The following is a 22,095-nucleotide window of genomic DNA, read 5'->3' on the forward strand; positions in this document are numbered from 1 at the left end:
GAGGGGACGGGGTGGCCTGGGGAGGGCAAGACGTGTGGCCAGGACGCTGCAGGTCTCCAGCCTTGGGTGGGAGGTTGGACCCGCCCATCCATAGCTTCCCAGCTCGCCTCGACAAGGCGACAGTTAGGTAGTGGCGGGGCTGTAATTTAAGAGAGACAGTCCCTCCACATTGCCTGCTCTACACGAAGTCAGCTGGGGGCTTCAGGTGTCTCAGAGTGAAGTATAGTGGGTTTTTTTTTTTTTTTTTTTTTTTTTGTCTTTTTTTTTTTTTTGTCTTTTTGCTATTTTTTGGGCCGCTCCCGCGGCATATGGAGGTTCCCAGGCTAGGGGTCTAATCAGAGCTGCAGCCACCGGTCCACGCCAGAGCCACAGCAATGTGGGATCTGAGCCGCGTCTGCAACCTACACCACAGCTCACGGCACCGCCAGATCGTTAACCCACTGAGCAAGCGCAGGGACCGAACCCGCAACCTCATGGTTCCTATTGGATTCGTTAACCACTGCGCCACGACGGGAACTCCAAGTATAGTGTTTTGAAAACAGTTTATGTGTCTTTTCTGTTTCTAATGAGTTTATTAATCTAGGATGAGTGAGAGACACAGCACGCTGACAAAGAGTGAGTTAATGAATCTGGGATGCTTGTGAGAGACACAGCACCCTGACAAAGGAATATAGCAGCCCTAAGAGCAGGCAAGGCTTTGTTTTTATAATCCCAGGAAAAATGTGGAGGAGAGAAGCCCACCGTCTGCCTCATGTGGGGGAAGAGGTCAAGGTTTATATCCTTCGTTCCTCCTTCGACCCCGTGGGTTGGACCGGGACCGGGACCGCCGCAGCGCTCCTTCAATCACTTGCATATTAGCAAAAGGGTGGCCACGTAGATGGAAATTCAACTCAGGTTTCGGGAGCCCACCCCGTTTCCCCTAGTGCCCCCCCTTCGCCTCTCTTTCTGTCCTGGCTACATGCAGATGCTGCTCTCCAAGAAATAGCACCTCCCTGCCTTTCGGTAGCAAGAGTCAGAGCCCGTCCGTGTCTCTTGTCTCGTGTGCCCTCGCGTGGGGCGTGGGGCTGGAGTGTGACGCTGTGATGCACCTGGGCTTCCTTCCAGCCGGTGTAGCCTGTCGCCGGGTTACTGGATTCTTGTCTCGAGGGGTCCTGAGCTCGCTACCCACGGTCTCCCAAACGCCCTTCAAAGTCCCTTTCGCAACCAGTTTGTGTTTCAAAGACGCGCGAAACGAAGTGGGGCGCACGGTGAGCCCCTGTCCCACCCGCCGCCACCGCCGCCCTCAGCCCATCAGCTCTCACCCATTACCCCACCCCCGTGAATTATTTTGAAACACAAATCATATTCATCCATAAATATTTTAGTCTGTCTCTAAAAACAAGGGCCCTTTAAAAGAAAGCACCAGAGCTGCACCACCTGAAATATAGGCCACATCGTTTAAAAATAAAAACAACTCGGGGCCTGTCTTCACTGTAGTTCCTTTCGTGGCCACATTTTCTCAGTGACGATACACACACTTACTTACACGTTTTACCGCCTTCAGAATCAGAGCGAGGGTTAAAATCAGTGACATCTCGGTTTGATAAGCAGCATTTTTTTCTTGGTGTGGCAGAAAGCTCCGTACATCTCACCCGTGAAATATGCTTGGTGATAGAATGATTTTCTTTGACTCAACACCTAAAACATTTTCAAGTCAGAATTGCCTCACTTTGAGGCCTGAGCAACGAGGAGGGATTAGGGACCCTTATTTCTGATTTTTTTGTTGTTGTTAGGGCCACACCCACAGCATATGGGGGTTCCCAGGCTAGGGGTCTAATCGGAGCTGCAGTTGCCAGCCTACGCCACAGCCACAGCAGCGCAGGATCCGAGCCGCATCAGTGACCTATACCACAGCTCACGGCAACGCCACATCCTTAACCCACTGATGGAGGCCAGGGATCAAACCCCCATCCTCAGGGGTATTAGTCAGGTGCATTAACTTCTGAGCCACGACGGGAACTCCAAGGGAGTCTTATTTCCATTCGAAGATATTTCCAGTTCCAGGTGAGGGAGTAGCATGTAGGCTCCTCATGCATAAACATTTCCCAGGGTTTTAAATGCCGGCCAGTCTTATTTTTTTGCCTGGCCCCTGTCATACTCCTTTCCCACCTGCATGCGGTGAAGGAAGTGTGAGCTAAGACCAGGGGAGCGGGAAAGGCTGAAACAGAAGCCCTAGGGGTGAAGCTGCTGTGCCCACACCAAGACAAGGGTGCTGGCGGCCCTGTGGGAGCCACAGAGGAGAGCCTTTGGAGGTGCCCCCCACCCTGCCCCGTGCTCTTGGAGAGATGGTGTCATCACCAAAGAAGACAGGGCTCCACTCCTGGTCTGTGCCACGGAGGTGGGAGCGCCCCTGAGGGGTCTTCCATGTAGGCAGAGTCATTCCAGAGAGACTGAATTACAGCGGCGCGAAAGGGGAAAGGGCGTGGGGAAATTTAGTAAAACAGCCCATGGACTCTGGATTTTAAAATCTTCCAGAGGAGTTCCCTGGTAGCTCAGCAGGTTAAGGATCTGGCGCTGTCACTGCTGTGGCTCAGGTCTGATCCTTGGCCTGGGAACTTGTGCATGCCGCAGGAGAACCAAAATAAAATAAAATCTCCTGGGGAGTTCCCGTCGTGGCGCAGTGGTTAACGAAGCCGACTAGGAACCATGAGGTTGCGGGTTCGGTCCCTGCCCTTACTCAGTGGGTTAACGATCCGGCGTTGCCGTGAGCTGTGGTGTAGGTTGCAGACACGGCTCGGATCCCGCGTTGCTGTGGCTCTGGCGTAGGCCGGCAGCTACAGCTCTGATTCGACCTCTAGCCTGGGAACCTCCATGTGCCGCGGGAGTGGCCCAAGAAATAGCAGAAAGACAAAAAAGAATAAAAAATAAAAATAAAAAAAAATTTAAAAATAAAAATAAAAAAGTAAAATCTTCTGGAAGTCAAGGTCACTTTATGACTTGGAAGATGCATTTCTAATTCTTGGCCTCCTTTTGTTTCCATGTGAGGCCTGGCTGTTCCTCTTCATATGCTTGTCCTTTCAAACCTCAACAGCTGTGTCCTGGGCACCATTCTTTCCAAGACACAGAGGTGGACCTGGGTGGCCACCAGCTCTGAGTCCACGATGTGAGATTCTGTGATGCCAGCCCTGGCATCGTGTTTCGGTACAGGCCAGAGAAGTGGCATGGGTACTGGTTGTGCCAGGCCTCAAAGAGGGAACGAGCCTTCCAGAGACCACCCAAGCCCTCAAAATGGGCAGAAAGTCAAAGATTCACGCCCTCTGGGTTCAGAAACTACGTGTCTTACGTCTCTGGCTGGCACCTCACAGGTGCAACTGACTGCTGCATAGTGCTTGTGTCATTTTATTTCTGTTTTGCTGCTAAATCAGAATGGTTTCTCCGGCAAGAGTCCTTAGATAGAAAATTCCTCAACGGTGTTTTGTTGTTCCGATTTCTGATCTTCTTTTGGATGAATCGTGAATCGGCGGTTTGGAGAATAATGAAAATCCTTTTCACAGAGAAGCAGCTCTCGATAAACACTGCTTATTATCCGCTCTGTGCCCGAGGGAGGGAAGGTTGAACTGCCGTTTCTCTGGCTTTGCCCACAGACATCCGAGAGGAATAATCTCAAGGGCATCGCTTGCTATGTGATGAGATGTTTGCTGCTTTTTTGCTCAATGCATGATACAGGATTGAAGAAAATCTGAAACAGCCCTGGAAAGCCGGCCACTGAATGAACTGCTGTCACAGCAAAATTTAAGGTTTTTGACCTCGAGTCGATGCCCTGATGGTCATTCGCGCCAGAAGGGTTCTTTCTGGTCGGCCTGGACTTGAGTTGGCCGTTGCGGAGAAGGGCACGTGGCCATTTGTGGTGCTGTCCAGACAGCAAAAGGGTGCTCTGTGCTCAAAGGACAATGAATCATGTCACGTCCTCGCTGAGCACTGATGGAGCGGCCGGCAGGTCAGCGGCCTGGGCCCTGTGTCCTTAATTGGGTACCAAACCAGGTAGTATTTGGAGGTGGCAGCACTGGATAGGGAATTTCTCAGACTGCCCAAAATAAAACCGGCCGGATGGGTGATTTTTTTTTTCCACTGGTGACTCAAAGTACAGCAGTTTGCGTGTGTCTGTCTGGGTGTGACTATTTAGGGCCTTTTTTTCTCTTGAGCTTTCTGCAAATAGATGTGCGTACTGGAGTCCAAACACGCATCTCACGGGTTATTTTAGCGGGTCTGTCTTGAGATGTGAATACACCCCGGGACAGGATTTTTGGAATATGCTGCGCTGGCTGAATATGCGGAGACGAGTTGACTTTATTTACTACGGTTGTGAGGCTGACCTTCTTTTTTATGGGCCACACAAGGCCACGAGGAGCCACCTGCCAGGCAGGCAGCCCAAACTGAGATGTGGGGGAACGCACCTCCGTCTTCAAAGACTCAAGCCCAGAAAAGAAGGCAAACTGTCTTGTTCATAATTTTTATATCGATTACACAGGGGGTGGTAATGTTTGGGATTATACTGGGTTAAGCAAAACTAAAATGGATTTCATCTGTTGTTTTTTGTGTGTTGAGACATGTTAAGCCACACAGGTGACCAGGGCTGCATCTGTGTTGGCAGCGGCACTGCCCTGGGGGAGGGAGCCCAGCCTCGAGGGCTCACTTCCAGGCTGCTCAGTCTCCCACTCGCCCGGTTCTAACGCTCTGTGAGAGATGGTTTGCTCTTGAAGTTATTCATTCAGCATCATTTCACGTGCTCCAACTTTCCCCTCCGTGTGCCAGGCCCTGGTCTCTCTACTGACCGGTGGTCCGTGGGCCGCAGAGGGTGCCTTGTGCCATGGGGTGGGGGGAGCAGTTTGCACTGGGGCCCCTCGGGGGACAAAGGCCCTGGCATGGCATGTAACCCGCTTCCATGGTCCAACCTTCTGGAGTTTTAAGGCTCCTCGTGCCTGGGTTTCCTTGGTAAAATATCACTCAGGCCTGCACTGGATGCTGGAGATTGGGGGTGGGGGTGGGGACAGGGACCAAAACCCATCCCCTGCCCTCCAGCAGCCCCAATCTGGACGAAAGAGGATGCCCGCCTAACTGTGACCACAGCCGCCTGCAGAGACTAGAGTTAGCGCTGACAAGAAGTCGTCCCTCACGTGATCTGGGGCCTGGCTGCTTCTGGTTCTGCACAATCCAGGCCAGGCCTGTTGGAGGTCTTAGGGTCCCCTCTCAAGAGCCCAGGGGCCATCAGATGCTGCCAGCTGATGCATAGAGCCAGGCGGGCCCTCGGCCACCCCCCAGGGCTCCCACACACGGCTCTCTGGAAAGCCAGGCCCCCCGGTTCCCACCAGCAGTGGGGAGGCCAGTGGCACATGGAGGTTCTCGTCCTTGACCTGTTCCCGTCTTATTTTTAAATTAGATTAATGGGGGCCTGTGGCCTTTTGAGAGGAAGAGTCCCACAGCTCTGGGCCGGCACGGGCGCGTCCGGGAGGACGCAGAGGGTGCAGCGACACCTCATCAGCGCGTCGCCTCCATCAGCGTCAGCCTTTGCGGGAAACGGAGGATACGCTCCCTCCATCGTCTTGTGTGTGTGACCCGAGGGGCTCAGGGCGATCGTCCTGCCTGTTCGTCCTTGCCTGGGGGAGGCGAGGGGCGTCCCGAGGGCTCTTCTGCCTTCACCCCCTCCCCGTGCAGAGAACCCAGGCCGGGTCACCCACTCCCCGGACACAGTGAGCTCCCTGCGTTTAGACTTCCTGAGTCATCACCTGCAGTGGCTGCATTTCTCCCCCGAAGTGAGGCTTATTCCTTGCGATGAAAGTGTAGGCGCCTGGGCACCGCCCAGGACCTTCCCCGTCACTCGTCACCCTTTGCGTCCTCCTTCCCCTCGGCCTCCCTGTCCGTGTTGGGTCTTACCTTCCGAAGCGCACGGGGGCCAAAGGAGATGGTGCATTAGATGCCTGCCCCTGCTGTAGCAAACTCAGAAGTTTGTCACCTGACAGTGCTGGAGGCCAGAATCCAAACTAGGTCTTGCTGGGCTAAAGCAGGAGGTCGGCCGAGTTGTTCCTTCTGAGGCTCCGGGAGTGGCCGCCCCGCCTCTTCCAGCCTCTCGCCGCCTGGGAGCCTTGGCCTTCGTCCCCACTCCCCACGTCGTTCTGGCTCCACCTCTATCCCACCCCCCGCTGACCCCCACCTCCCGCTTCTCTCATAAGGACCCTCGTGATTACATCAGGCGCACCTGCATAACCCAGGATCATGTCCCCAACTCGAGGTGTCCCTGACCTAATCACACCTGCCGAATGCCCTCGACCACGTAACCCGGCGTGCTCGCAGACGCTGGGGGTTAGGACACAGGCGTCTTTGGGGGCCGTTAGCGTGCCCACCGCAGATAGCCTTGCTTATTTAAGAGGAGACTGGCGAAGAGTGTAATTCTTTACTGTCTTGATCTCGGTGTGAAGATAGAGAACATGACCCAGTGGAGGAACAGGGGGACCTCTAAGGAAATCACGGTGTGACCTCTAAGAATGCAGCCTAGGAGTTTCCCGGTGGCCTTGTGGTTGAGGATCTGGCATTGTCAGTGCCGTGGCTCAGAGTCAATCCCTGGCCCAGGAATTTCCGCATGCCATGGGTGCGGCCAAAAAAAAAAAGAATGCAATCTATAGGAAAATGTATAATTAAAATGGAAATTATAATTCCTCTTGAGCAAATACCTTGACGAGGTCACAATTCCAAGCAGTGTGGGTTGGTTTCGTTTGGCAGGGAGCGTCTGGTACAGCCCTGTCGGGCAGGTCGCTTCGCAGTGGTGAGGTGTTCTTCTGTGTCTTGCTGTCTGTCCAGCCTCGAGTGGCTCTTGAGTGCTTGAAATGTGGCTCCTGCAACTGAGGAACCAAGTTTTTTAAATTAGGTTACATTTGAATACAAACAGCCGGCGGCCACTGTATGGACATCTGGGGCTGGAATGAGGGGTGGTCCCTTGGGTCTGTGATGGGTTTTAGGAAGCCCTCAGTGCAGTACATCAGAATTTCCTCCCTCAGAGAAAGGGCACTAGCTTTCCGCAGAATCTTAGAAGGGCTTCAGGACCCCAAAAGGTTATGGGCCCCGGTCCAGAGGAAAATGACAAGGGACAGCGCCCCCACCGAGTACCTGGGGCCATTCCTCCTAACACTGCAGCCAGACCACTGGGGTGGCGAGCTGGATTCAGAGCGTAGGGTGGCGGCTCCCTGGATTTGGGTGCTTGGCTAAAGGAACCCAAAATACAGTCAAGCAGGTGCCAAAAGGGCAGATGCCAGATGAGCCCCTGTGTACACACAGCTCAGCTTGAGGCCGAGCAGGCCTGGGGCTGCGGCTCCACAGAGATGCGGGGGCCGTGTCCCCCATCCCTCCCTTGTCCCCCACAAAGCTGGGTGCCGCCTCCTCTGCAACAGGGCTCTCCATCGCCTCTCCCGCCCTCCCGTGGCCCCGGGGCTCTTTTTCTGAAATGGTGCTTTGCTTTGTTCCGGGTGATGGTTTGATTCGCGCATCCTCACCGGTTCGAGTCAGTTTCACTTAGGCGACTACATCGGCCTCGCAGCTTCTGAAACAGGTCGATGCTCCGGCCTTGGCCCGGACCTGCTGAGCGGGACCTGTCTCAGTAAAGGAGACGTTGCCTCATTTAGTCCTTTCGAGTATTTGAAGCGCTTTCTCAATTACTTCATTTTTTTTCTATTTTTTTTTAAATTGAGATAGAATTGACATATTGTGTAAGGTGTACAGCATATTGGCTTGATCCATTTATGTATCAGGTATCACTGGTCTAGTAGCATCATCTAACACCTTTATTTGCCACATTGGAAGCGTTCTTTTTTGGTTTTTGGTTTGGGGGTCTGGTTTTTTTGTTTTTTTTTTCTGTCTTTTTAGGGCCGCACTGGTGGCCTCTGGAGGTTCCCAGGCAAGGGGTCCAATCGGAACTATAGCCGCCGGCCTGCACCACAGCCACAGCAATGTCAGATCTGAGCCAAGCCTGCAACCTACACCACAGCTCATGGCAACCCTGGATCCTTAACCCACTGAGCGAGGCCAGGGATGGAACCTGCCTCCTCATGGATGCTAGTCAGATTCGTTAACTGCTGAGTCACAACGGGAACTCCAGAAGCGTTCTTCTTATGCTGAGAACAGTGAAGAGCTAGTCTCTTAGCAACTGGAGTTTATAAACTATTGTTGACCGTAATCACTGTGTTGTGCATTATTGAATTATTTCACCTTAAATAAAGTAAAATAAAATAAAACGTTCCCATGTCCTGAAGGGGGTACCTGTGGCTTAGGATAAAATTTCCAGTGACTGTCAGGCACGGATTTGAAATCCACATATTTCCCATTTATAGCCCTCAGAATTAATGGCTCGAATGCAGGATGGTGACCCGAATCCATTTCAGATACCAACAAGTCAAACCTATGTCACAGCATTTTCTTTTATTTTTTAATTTTTATTTATTTTATTTTTGTCTTTTTTGCTTTTTCTAGGGCCGCTCTTGTGGCATGTGGAGGTTCCCAGGCTAGGGGTCCAATGGGAGCTGTAGCCGCCGGCCTGCACCACAGCCACAGCAATGTCAGATCTGAGCCAAGCCTGCGACCTACACCACAGCTCACGGCAAGGCCAGATCCTTAACCTACTGAGCGAGGCCAGGGATCGAACCCGCACAACGGGAACTCCCACAACATTTTATTCTGAGCAAATTATCTGAGACTGACACCAGCAAAAACTTTAGTCGGTAGCACCTTCAAAGCAAGGCGTGTGTACCCAGGACTCCGAGGCAATCAAGCCTCATGATATTCTCAAGAAAGCTCATCTCAACTATGGGGGCACCCCCGTTGCCCCTGCTTCTGCTGTACGAGTGAGGGGCGGAACAGGAGGGGCGCTGGCCCTGCGTTGCGCAGTGATACTCAGCTCTGAATCCGAGGCTGTTTTTCGGAGACCTTAACGAATGTTTTCCTTCTCTTTTCTTCTTTGATGGCTGTTCCTGACCCACCTTCTCGCACCAGGATTTGCGCAAGCAGGTAGCGCCGCTGCTGAAGAGCTTCCAAGGGGAGGTAAGCGTTTCTGTTTATTTTCCGTCCCGAGCCCCCTTCCTGGCTCAGCCCGTTAAGTCAGCGCCCCCGGCGCAGGGTGCTGGCCCACATGGAGCCTCCCCAGATGCGCCCACCCGACGGCGTGCACCTTACAATCCTCGAAGTCACATGTCCCACACTCAGAGCCTGCGAGGAGGGGAGACCGGACTCGGGGTGTCGGAGGGGGGCAGCGCAACTGGGGAGAAGCGGCTGGCGGTGCATTCCCCCCACCCCCAGGGACTGAGCTTGTTCAGGCGACAACCCCGAGGAGCCCATGAACCGTCCTGGACTCACCTGTCCCCTGAGCTGGTCTGGGGCTGCCCCCACGAGGCCTCCCCTGCGGAAGGGATGTGCTCCAGCAGCCTGGTGCCTTCCTCACAGCCACGAGGAGTAGGTTTAAGCTCAGTACAAGCAAGTGTTTTATGATGGATCCTTCCAGAAAAGGGCTGTGCAGGATGGCAGGCAGGTGGCCAGTCATCTGAGCTGTGCTCGTGCCCTGAATGCGGTGAAGCCACAGAGAGTGGGCGGTCCAGGTGGGTGACATGCCAGCTCCTATCAGCCCTCTATGTAGCGACTCGGTGAATTTTAGAAAACCAGAAATGTTGTGAGTGTCACAGAATTATTCCCTCTCAGTGGGGATGATGGAGACAGCGATGGTATCGAGGAAGTAAGATTTTCTCAAGTCCTCTAAAGAACCCACCTGGGTGGCATCTTAGGAGTTTTGTGTTCTTGCCGCTTCCCTACTCACGGAGAGCCGGGAAGGGGGCAGGAGGCGGGGGACTGAGGTGGCGCGTCCGGGAGTGACACGAGGTGGCAGGCGGTGCGGGCGCCCTCTCGGATGCGTGGCCTGGCTGAGAGGCTGGAATCCTGGACCGAGAGGTCGGGGCTGCCATTTAGCATATTCTTCTGCACGCTGGTGACAGCAGGGCATTTGCTCGGGAGACAGCAGAGGAGGCCATCGAGGTGATTCCAGGGCAGCGAGGGGCCATGTGTGACCCCTGGTGATCCGCCGGTGATGCTGCAGATTTGAGAGCCCTGCAGGTGGGGCGCCCTCTCTGTTGCTAATTTCCTGCTGCAGGAAGCCCCCACCTCCCTGTGCTCGGCTGCATAAGACACAGAAGGACCTCCAGAGCCCAGGTCTTGATTGTCTTTCCTCAGAATTGGATCTCCAAGCCCTCGTTTTCAAGCTCTCACCTTACACCTACCCACGTCTGATCCAATCTCTTCTGCCTGTTCAGCAGCTTTGATGAGACCCATTGGCTTAGTGCTCATCTGGCTGAAAAAGCTCAGCATGCCCTTTCTGTTTTTTGCTTTTTTGTTTTTTCTTTACAGTCCACATAAAAGTAGGGAGATTGGTGTAAGGAACACCTGGGCACCCTCTGCCCAGACTCGTCACCTGTTAACTTTAGGCCACCTCTGCTTCCCTCCCCCCCGCTCCCTGCTCAACATGTAAAAGTAATTTGCAGATAGGAGGGTACCTCACCCCGAGGCTCACACCTAAGAAAAGAATACAAACGTCATGAGACCTAATATTCTATCCAAAATCAAATTTTCCCAGTTCCCCCTAAAATATCTTTTTTTTTTTGTCTTTTTGCCACCTCTTGGGCCACTCTTGCAGCATATGGAGGTTCCCAGGCTAGGGATCCAATCGGAGCTGTAGCCACCGGCCTACACCACAGCCACAGCAACGCAGGATCCGAGCCAAGTCTATGACCTACACCACAGCTCATGGCAACGCCGGATCCTTAACCCACTGAGCAAGGCCAGGGATCGAACCCGCAGCCTCATGGTTCCTAGTCGGATTCGTTAACCACTGCGCCACGACGGGAACTCCTAAAATATCTTTTATAAATGCCTCGAGCTGCGTTTGATTGGAGATTTTTCTCTTTTGACACAGACACTCGCTCCAGCTGCTCACCTTCGTGGTTGTTACTGATTTTTAAAGAATCTAAGCCAGTTGTGTAGATCCTCTCCCATTCTGGGTGGGGCGATGGGTTTGGTTCTGGCTATATTAAATTTAAAAATGCCTGTGAGACATCTAGCCTTCCTGTTTGCCTGTTTGTAAAAGGCTGTTTAAAAAGTGAATATTTTTATAGCACCACTAGTATCTACCAAGCCTCTGCTAATTGCTATATTTATATTAAATACTGCGTACTTTCTAATAAGCTGATTTGAGTAGAGGGGGCTGAGTCCTGCTCATTTCTGAAGAATGAGCTTGCACAGCAGCAGGGAACTGCACAGGGGCCCGGGATGGAGCGTGCAGGAGTCACACCCTTCATTAGTGTCTGCTGCTGCAGTTTTATTTAGCACATGTACTCTTGGAGTTCATCCCAAGGTGCTTGCGCTCCCCTGGGAAAAAGCACCGTGTTAGTGAAAATGTGATCTTTGCCTCAGAATGAATTCTGACCTTACTTGAGGGCCCGCAAAGGAAAATAAATAAAAAAATAAAGATTTCAGACAGTGAGAGATTCACAGAGGGCTTTAGAGTTCGTGCAAAACCCCGTCTTTGTCGTGTGTCATGACATCACGGGGACGCCAGCCTGGCCAGGGTGCCGCTTCCCCCTCCAGTGTTTTCTCATGGTCCTCGGTGTAAATCCAAGCACCCCCCTTCCTGTGGTTTGTGGGACCGCATGATTCAGCGGCTCCTTACCTTTCTAGATGCCACTCGCTACCTCCCCCATCCCTGGGAATGCAGCTGTCCTGAATCTGCCAGGCTCTTGTGCACTGGGCATCCTCACCAGCCTCCCCATCTTGGCACGGCTGACCTGCTTCCCCCAACACCCCTGCCTCCTCCCTCTTGACCTGGCCCGCTTCCTCGAGGAAAGTCTTCTTTGAGCCCCAAGGGATAGGCCAGGTGCCCCCTACCACATGCTCCATGCTACTTGTGATCCACTTGTCATCGTGCCTGAGAGCTGTCACTTTGTCTCTGTTCCGTTTTCATCTGTAAAATGTATGGAGCTCGCTGCCGGGTGTTGTCCTATTGGCCCCTGTGTTCCTAGCACCCAGCACAGCAACTGAGAAGCAAAAAGTATATGGGTTCTCAAAATGGTTATTGATAAATGATTGAACAGCCAGGTTCCCTTGGAGGCAGTTTTTAAAACACTTTGCTTCTGTCCCGTCTTCAGGATCTGTTCATAGGGTGAAAGGGACCCCGGAAGGTATGCTCGGGAAATACCTTTAGAATAACCTGGTGAGGAGTTCCCGTTGTGGAGGAGCAGAAATGAATCCGACTAGGAACCATGAGGTTGCAGGTTCGATCCCTGGCCTTGCTCAGTGGGTTAAGGATCCGGCGTTGCCGTGAGCTATGATTTGGTTGCAGACACAGCTCAGATCTGACATTGCTGTCGCTGTGGTGTAGGCCGGCAGCTGTAGCTCTGATTCAACCCCTAGCCTGGGGAACCTCCATATGCTGTGGGTATGGCCCTAAAAAGACAAAAAAAAAAAAAAAGAACCTGGTAAATAACTATTTGTTGTCCTTGATCAAAAGGTTTGGGATAGTATAATCACGATGGTTATTCATAATTATTATAACAAAGTCACCAAGTTTATTTTTTTGATTTTTTAATTAATGCATTTTATTAATTTATAGTTAATATGCAGTGATCATTGCAACCCAATTTTATAGCATTTCCCCCCACAAAGTCGCCAAGTTTAACTCACACTGAAATTAGGTTTAATTATTGCTATACCTGAATTCCTGTTTCATCTGCCCAGCCAGCTGATGGGGGCTGGGAGGGTCAATCCAATCTAAGGCTTATTTTAGTTCCAGTAGTTCAGACAATCCCTTCAGTGAAGTGATGCTCACACTCTCTAGGAAAATGCTAAGCCTTCCAAATTGTCTCCCCCGCTGCTGGCTCCTCTCCCTGAGAAGGGTCCTCCGATAGACGTTGGGGGGTAAGGAATTGGCTTGGGCCCTGCTCCTCTTGGCTGTAGGAGAGCGGGATACTTAACCCAAGTGTCCTCAGGGAGGAAAATCCTCTTAAGAGATAACTTACTTGCTGATGTTAGAAGGGAAATAAAAGACTTAAAAACCCATGAACTTAGCGGTCCAGCTTTTAAAAAGTTATAAAAAAGACGATAGAATAAGCTCCCCAAAAATGGGAAGAAGGAAATAAAAAATATAATTACTAATGACATCTACATTAAAATGAATGAAAAAGAAAGACCCAAGAGAGAAACAGCCCAAAGGTTGGTTCTTTGAAAAAACTGCTGCAATAGACAAACCACCTTCCTAAATCGAGGAAAAATCGGTGAGGACGGAAAACAGGGTAACTGCAGCTCCAGCAGAGACTAGAAAGATAATAGGGGAGTTCCTGCCAAGGCACCCTGGGTTCATGATCTGGCTTGTCTCTGTGGAGGAGCTGGTTCAATCCCTGGCCTGGCGCCGTGGGTTAAGGATCTGATGTTGCTGCAGCCATGGTATAGGTCACAGCTTTAGCTCAGATTCAGACCCTGGCCCAGGAATTTTCATATGCTGCAGGTTGTGGCCAAAAGAAAAAGAAAAAAGATAATAAGAATATTATAATCAATTGTATGCCAATGCATTTTTAAACATGACAAAATAGATAAATTGCTAGAACACTGTGCTGTACCAAAGCTGATTATAGAAGTAGAAAACCCGGATAGCCTTGTAACTATTACAAAAATGTTCCCACAAGATCTAGACAGTTTTATGGGAGAGTCCTATCAATGCTTCATGAAACAGTTCTTATCTTTTGCAGACTCCTTCAGAAAATAGAAAAAGAGAGCACTTCCTCTTTTTATGAGGCTAGGATAACCTTCATACAAAAACCAGACAAGAATAGTTTAAGAAAGGAAAACTAAAGTCAGTCATATTTATGAATAGGTAGGTGGAATTCTTTAAAAAGGTATTAGTAAATTGACTCCATCAGGCACCAGGTAGCCCAAGAATGCTGTTTGGTTTATCTGAAAAAAATTATTAATGCAAATTAATATCATTTGCTGATTAAAAAGGGGAAGATCTCATGGGAAAGAATTCGCATGAACGTCAACATCCATTCATAACTAAAAAAATTTAAAAACCACCAGCAAACCAGGAATAAAGGGGAAATTTGTTAACCTGAGAAAGGTGTTTCTCAAAAACCGGCATCAGTCATCCTACCCAGTGATATTAAAAACATTCCCTGTAAAATCAAGAACAAGACAAGCATGCCTACTATGGCTACTTGAACATTGCGCTGGAAGTCTTAGCTAGCATGGAAGACAAGAAAAAGAAGTAAAGTACAAGTATTGGAGCAGAAGAAGTAAAACTGTCATTTTTCAAGTGAGCCTCAATTATTTAACAAGGTTGCTAGATACAAAATCAATATACAAAAGTAATTGCATATCTCTACATCAATAGCAAGCCGAAAAAGGATACCACTGCAGACAGAAACAAAAAATAAAAGCTACCTAGCCATAAAACATTGCATAGGAACGCCTTCTGGAGAAAAGTATAACATTCTTATTGAACAATATTATTATTATTATTATTATTATTATTATTATTACTGCTTTTTAGGACTGCACGTGCGGCACATGGAAGTTCCCATAGGCGTTGAGTCAGAGCTGCAGCTGCTGGCCTACACCACAGCCACAGCAATGCAAGATCTGAGCCACATCCATGACCTACACCACAGCTCACAGCAAAACCGAATCCTTAACCCACTGAGTGAAGCCAGGGATCGAACCCTTGTCCTCATGGGTATTGACCAGGATCATAACCCACTGAGCCACAATGGGAACTCCCTTACTGAACAGTATTAAAGAAGATGTAAATGGAGAGAGTTAAGGTATTCAAGGATAGAAATCCCCACTATTATTAAAGACATCAGTTTTCCCTCCATTGATGATAGAGTGAGCCATTGTAGTTCCAGTCAGAATTCCAGTAGGATTTTTCCTGAAACTCGAAAAGCTGATTCCAGAGTTTGTATGTCAGAGCAAATGGGCAATAATGATGAAGAGCATATTAAATAAGACGAGGATTTGCCCTACCAGATTATCAAAGCTGCAGTAATTGGCATGGGGACAGATAAATAGGAGCTGACCTGTGCAGATATAGAAGCCAAATGTATTGCAGAGGTGGTATTACAGATCCGCAAAGAAAGGGTGGGCTTTTCAATAAATGGTCCCCTGTCCATTGGTTATCCTTACAGAATTAAAGGAAATTGGATCCCTGCCTCACACCGTATGGAAAATTATAGGTAAATACAAATGACAGGCAAAGACTTAATGTAAAACTTTAAACCTTTCAGAAGAAAATATAGGCTATGGTGACTCTGGTTGGGTAGGATTTATTAAACAGGAAACCATAAAGAAAAACACTGTTACATTCAACAAATTAACATTTTAAAGTAAAAGCTTTCTGCCTCCCATTTAAAGATACCCTAAAGAAAGGAAAGGTGAGAATTTCCCATCGTGGCTCAGTGGTTAACGAATCCGACTAAGAACCATGAGGATGCAGGTTTGATCCCTGGCCTCGCTCAGTGGGTTAAGGATCTGGCGTTGCCATGAGCTGTGGTGTCGGTCGGCTCAGATTACTCATTGCTGTGTCTGTGGTGTAGGCTGGCAGCTGTAGGTCCGATTTGACCCCTGGCCTGGGAACCTCCATATGCCACAGGTTCAGCCCTAAAAAGACAGACAGACAGACAAACAAACAAAGGAAATGAAAGGTGAGCCCAGGGCTGCAAGCTCAGTTTCACCTTGTAAACTAGGACAAGGTGCCACCTCCGTCAGGACATTTTCATTATCTGTTGGAAGCATATCATAATAAAGATTCAAACCCATCCGAACCTTTTTCATAGCACATACCAAATGCCCCTGAAGTGGCCGGTGCCCCCTAAGGCCTTCCCGTGAAGCCATCCTACCTGGGGTATCCTTGGCCACAGCTCACAAACTGGGACGTGGTAGTTGGCACGCACGTAGCCGACAAAAGGCTAGTATTCAGAGATTTTTTTAAAAACTTTCACCGATCAATAAGAAAAAGACCAACATCCCAAAACGGAAAATGAGCACAAGCCACGAACAGCATTTTAGTGTCAAGATCGAGACTAGTCGTCCACCTCGAAAAAAGACACCAACCTCATCACCAGGGAAATGCGGGTTAGAATCATCTCTATGCAGTTGACTTGCAGCTGCCAGGTTGGCCAAAATTCAAAAGTCAAAATGGGCACGTAAATGGGCACAACCTGTCTGAACACCGATCTGGCACCAGATTCTAGAGCTGAAGAAGCACCTAGACTTTGACCCGGCAGCTCTGCTCCCGGGAATGTGTCCTGTCAACTTTGCCACAGGCCCCGGACACAAGCTCCTTCCCCATCTGAGATCCCCTCCTCCCCCGGCCTTGACCTTCTCAGGAATAACTCTCTGGTCCGCCCGTTTGCCTCAGCGGGGAATTGCAGACACCTCCCCTCTCCGCGGTGCCCCACCCCTCCAGCCTTCCTCCAAAGGACACCCCAGATCTGCTGATTCTCTCCGTTGCCAGAACCCACCCGCTCACCCACAGCCACGTTGTGTGTCACTGAGACAGTGGCAGTGGTTCCCTAACTGGTCCCCTTGTCCCTTCTTCCCTAGTCCACCCCGCCTCTTCTCAGTGCCACCGCCAGGATCCCATCACTGCCTTGCTCACCAGGCCTTCAGGATGCCCTTGCCTGGCCGCTGCCCGCCTCCCAGCCCCGCCTGGCCCCCTCCTACTGGTCCTTCAGGGCTCCCTCAGACCATCGGTCCCAACCGAGGCCCTCTTCCCATGTCTCCCATAGCACGTTGTGCTCCAGTTACACATCCGCCACCCTCGTCCGCCCCCGCCCCCGTGTCCCTGGTACCTGGCCCTAGTGAGCATGCGGAAGGTGCCCATTGGGTGGGTGGAGGCAGCATCCTCATTTCACAGAGCGGGCAGGGAACCCACCCCTGGTCATGCAGGTGATGGTGGCGGGACTGGGCTGTCTGGCTTCCCAGCCCATGCTCCCTGGTGCTGGAGCTCGGGGAGTGGGGATATCGGGCGACCTCCCCAGCTTGGCCAAGGTCAGTGGCTGTCCATTTAGTGTCCATTGCTTGGCAAGCCCAGCTGCAGGCCCCTCCTCTGCTGGCCAGCCCCTCCTGGATCACCGCTGGAGCTTCATGCCTGGTCTCCATGCTCGTAAATATCCACAGTTATGTGCAGACCTGATCTGCACCCCTTGGAGGAGTGGGGTGCGTGTTAACTGTGGGCTGTGACGTCATCACAGTATCACCTGCTGACACAGCCTGCAGGAGGGACCCGTCACTTGGAACTTCCTTTGTCCTGAAGGCCCACTGTATACATAACACACCAGTCATGTTGAGAGCCCAGGTCCGGCTGTGTGAAACCCCACAGGCTCTGGCCTCTGATGCTGGGTTTTACTCTGATATCCTTTCACTATTTCATTCGGTAAAACCCCCTCTAGAGCCGACTGTGTGCAGCTCTGGGCCAGATAGGAGCTCAGGATGTAGCCTCGGGTACAGGCGCCAGGTGCGTGTATTCTAGAGGAGGGACACAGGAGCCACGTCGGGCGGTGACGAGCACTGGGAGGAAAGTGATGGGGACGGAGAAGAGCGGGAGGGACGGGGGGCTCCTCCAGAGACACTGGTCATGGCGGTGACGTTTGGCGTGAGACCTGAGTGATGAGAGGGGCCAGCCAAGCAGGGAGCCGGGAGAGCGTCGGGCAGAGCAGGGCACGTGCTAAGGCTCCGAGGAGGAGGGTGCTGGGGATGACCGGGGGCCACCCGGGAGCAGGGGGGGCAGGGGGGTCTCGTGGAGCATGTGGGAAGCTGCCTTGAAAGGCCCTCACCCACAGGAGACGTCGGAGTGCGGAGCAAAGCAGAGGACAGCGCACACACTTGCAGGGCCGCCTGACGTTGTAATCAAATAATAGATGGACTGGATTAAGTTGGCTAAATATGCCACGAACTAGTTAAAAGTGACTGAGAGTTTCGAGGGTGCCCCATGGCCCCGGTCTGCTGCGCGGTAACATATGTAAGCGTTCAGATCTAAAGGCCATGGCTAAATAAAGCCAGGGTGTCTGAGTGCTTCCTTCCAGAAACGTTTCGCAGGGAGCCAGAGGCACTGGGCGCCGGCCCAGGTGCTGCCACTCACTCTCCTGTGACCTCGGCGGCTCCCTGCCCTCTTTCTGTCTGACTCTGCTCAGCTGTAAAGTGCAGGGGTGAGCGAGAGAGTCAGCAGGGACCCCCGGAGCTCTGACGTCCAGTGTGACTCCGTGGCCTAACATGTGGGGTGTCAGCAGCAGAACAGAAGAGGGGACGTTTTCCAGCAAATGGAGCTGCTCAGCAATGGAATGAGCTGCCATCCAAGGTAGTGAGTTTCCCGTGACTGGGAGTATTCAAACAAAGGCCAGAGGACCGCCTGTTAGGGATATTGTCAGCTCTTACCCATGTTCTGAGGCCCAGCCCACATGCTCCAGGGTCCGAGTCATCACACAACACCCCCCCACCAGAAACAAAGCTCTCCCCTCCTCGTCTCTGCTGAGGCTTCATTTTTACCTGCCTTGTGATTTTGAGCCTGAAGACATTCTGCCTTTGTTTTTTAGCTGTTGGAACATAGTTGAACTGGCGCTATACTAATGTGCTTCGGGAATCTAGAGGGTAGGAACTGTGTGTCACACACATACACGCGCGTGCACGCACCCACTCCTATTTATGCCCCATCCAGCCTGTACTTAGCAAGTTCTGCTCCACAGCAGGACGGTCTTCGAGAAGATAGGACCAGACCGATGCTCGTGAAGCTGGCCCTTGGCTAGCCCCGCTGGCTGCCTGAGAATTACCCACGTTTGCAAGCTCCCCGGGCGCCTCCCTCCAGAGTTTGGACTCAGCAGTCTGGGGGGCAGCACCGAAGCATCTGTCATTCGACAAGGTCCCCCTCTGATTATCACGCATGGCTGCTTGCACCACCTCCTGGCTAGGTTCCCCCCAAGGACAGTTCCTCTAGGTCAAGTTCTGGGCACCTTAGAGCAGCGTGTGAGGGGCTCTGTGATGTAGCTTTAACACGTATTTCCAGGCGTTGTGTCCTTGGCTTCTGCTTCGGCCACACTGGTCTATTTGCTGTCCCCGAACAGGCCTCGTGGTTTCCTCTTCTGCCCTGTTCCTACAGTCACAGCCTCCGTTGTTATAACCTCTTGCTCTTCCTCACCTATAAAAATCATTTCCATCCTGTAAGACCCGAGTCAACGCCTGCCTCCTTCGTTCCTCTGCCAGACTGGCTCAGCCTGTTGCTAACTTTTTCCTGTCAGGGGCCTGCATCTTCTCCTCGACGGTGTGTCTCCCTCTGCCAGGCCGAGCTGGTCTCTCTCTCACCTTCTCCCCGTTGACCAGGACTCACCGGAAGTTTCCTGGTGGTCTCGTGGTTGCAACTTGGCGCTTTCACCGCAGCAGCCCAGGTTCAAGCCCTGGTCTGGGAATTGAGATCCCTCATCAGGCTGTTGCATGCCAGGCTCCAAAAACCAAAAAGCAAGGACTCGCTGAGTCCTGTGTTGAAGGCTCTGCACCAGGTTCCTAATGACCCATAAGAGAAAGGAGTCTGGGAGTTTCTGAAGTGACTCAGCGGTAATGAACACGACTGGTATCCATGAGGACGCGGGTTTGATCCTTGGCCCTGCTCAATGGGATAAGGATCTGGCGTTGCCACAAGCTGTGGCGTAGGTCACAGATGCAGCTCAGATCTGGTGTGGCTGTGGCTGTGGCTGTGGCATAGGCCACAGCTGCAGCTCCACTTTGACCCCTAGTCTGGGAACTTCCATATGCCCTAGGTACAGCTCTAAAAAACAACAAAAAAATTTTTTTTTTAATTTTTTTTTAATTTTAAGAAAGAATAGAAAAATAAATCAGCCTCTTCTCCTGGGGGAACAGAGGCATCTGTGAGCTTGTGGCCCAGGGTCCCTGGCAGGTGAGTGCAAGGCGCTGGGCACCCTGAGGACCCCGGCAGGCTCTGGCTGGAGGTCGGGAAGGCTGCTGTCCTGACCCCTTTGCAGGAGAATGTCCTTCTTAGCCAAGACGGCCGTCTTCAGACTCTGGGGCCTTTGTACGCATCTGGTAGTTGGGGCGACAGTGGTGGCAGTCGTGGTGGTGACAATGACAGCGTGTTTCAATGCTCTTACACCCAAACCCGACGGCCTGGTGACTCCAGCATCTTTCCCTAGGCCCTGCTCCATGATGGCTCAATTAGGGGAGCAGGAGGACTGTGGTTCCCCATTCAGGCCAGCTTCCTAATTGAAAACACATTTTCTCCTCCAAAGCTGCAGCTGGTTTGGTTCTGCTCATGCAGAAAAGGATATAACCTTGCATAACATAGGAAATGAACGGTTGAGAGAGAAGCCAAATTCAATTTCAGTCAGATATGTTGAGGCGCAGCCCGTGATCTATGGAAGCAGGGGAGCGAGCCGAGTGCGCCTGGAGAGGGGCGCACTCAGCAGTCTATTCATCACGGCCGCCCGCCCGGCGCTGCCGCCGCCGCCTGTGCCACCGCGCCCGCCCGCCCGCGCCTCGGCCAGGGCTGGACCGCGGCCAAGCGCTCCAGAAGTTAACCTCTTAAAGACCCGGAGCTGCTTTCTGTTGAATAAATGTAATTTTGTGGTCAGAAATAAATGCTCGTGATGGAGCAGGAGCTTTGAAAACAGCAGCCAGCCAAAGCTATTACAAATTGCTCCGCGTCGGGGAAGTCAACGGCGTACATCAAAATTCCGAGGGTACGGCAAATTGATTTCGGCCCAGAGCTCTGCAGCTATTCAATAAAAGTCCTATTAAGCCATTGTTTGTAATGAACAATCCAGAGCAAATCTAATATCTTCAGCAGATAATTATTTTTAACATCCTCTCGGTAACCATTGGCGGAGTTCTGGGATGTGCAGCCGGCCCGCCTCGGCCTCACTTGGCCTCTCTGCCGCAGGACCCGTGTCAGGCAGGTGCTCCTGGGCGTGGGGCTCCCTGAGGGTTCAAGAGCAGACCCTGCTCCAGAACAAGGCCAACGGGGAGCTCTGGGCTGGTCTCCCAGTGCCCGGCGCCCTGTGGGTGCCTGGGAAGTGTTTGTTGAAGTGAACTGAGTTGAAATGGAGAAAAGGGAGCTCAGAGGGCTCCCAAATAAATTGGTAAAATGAGGAGTCCCTGTCGTGGCTCAGCAGGTTAAGAACCCGACTGGTATCCACGAGGAGGTAGGTTCGATGCCTGCCCTCGCTCCGTGGGTTAAGGATCCGATATTGCTGTGAGCTGTGGTGTAGGCTGCAGACACTGCTCGGATCCTGAGTTTGCTGTGGCTGTGGTGTAGGCTGCAGACACTGCTCGGATCCTGAGTTTGCTGTGGCTGTGGTGTAGGCTGCAGACACTGCTCGGATCCTGAGTTTGCTGTAGCTGTGGTGTAGGCTGGTGGCTACAGCTCGGACTCGACCCCTAGCCTGGGAATCTCCATATGCTGCGGGAGCAGCCCTAAAAAGATTTTAAAAATTGGTAAAATGACACGTTGGCAAATTTGACTCAGAACCCGAGGCTCTAGAGGTCAGAGGGTCACAGGTTAGGAATCCGAGGTCCCATGTGACAGGGACTGGTACCAAAGGGTCCAGCGGCGTCCCAGGACTCGCCCATTGGACTTCGGCTCCCTGAACACCTGGGGAACAGGGTCTGTGTCAGGGACCCTGCCCTGATGGAGCCACCAGAGTCGTCTCGTAGCCAGCTGGGTCGGGGTCACCTCTGCAGCCCCCCCCCCAACTCCTCCGCTGGTCACCCTGGTCACCCTGAATGATGTCATTCTCCCAGACCGTGAGCTTCTGGAGGACAGGGTCCACGCATTCTTGTTTCACTCAGCGTTTACTGATCATCCGCTGTGCGCCAGCCCAGGCCTGACTGAGGCCCCAGTGGTGGTGGTAGGTCCTTAACTCAGGCGCTGCTTTCAGGGCGCCTCACAGTTGAGCAGGATCTGTATCCCCACATGGCCCAGTGCTTGGCACATAGCAGGCCCTCTGGAAACGACGGTTAGATGGGATGGACGGATAATGGAAGGAG

The 22,095-nt window shown here is 51.9% G+C and overlaps 1 protein-coding gene across 16 annotated transcripts in view; it reads left to right on the plus strand.

Moving 5' to 3' along the window:
* Positions 1–22,095, plus strand: part of CUX1 (cut like homeobox 1) — a 352,709-nt gene that overhangs the window by 154,653 nt on the left and 175,961 nt on the right. For all 16 annotated transcript variants that reach the window (XM_021086269.2, XM_021086270.2, XM_021086267.2 and 13 more), the window contains exon 3: positions 9,013–9,060. In XM_021086269.2, the coding sequence (XP_020941928.2) occupies positions 9,013–9,060 (48 nt within the window). The remainder of the gene's footprint in view (positions 1–9,012; positions 9,061–22,095) is intronic.

The sequence above is a fragment of the Sus scrofa genome, chromosome 3 (genome assembly GCF_054392235.1).
Source record: "Sus scrofa isolate SSC_HxYL_T2T_F1_AM1 chromosome 3, Sscrofa_HxYL_maternal_Yorkshire_Landrace_v2.0, whole genome shotgun sequence".
In the NCBI taxonomy this organism is placed as follows: Eukaryota; Metazoa; Chordata; class Mammalia; order Artiodactyla; family Suidae; genus Sus; species Sus scrofa.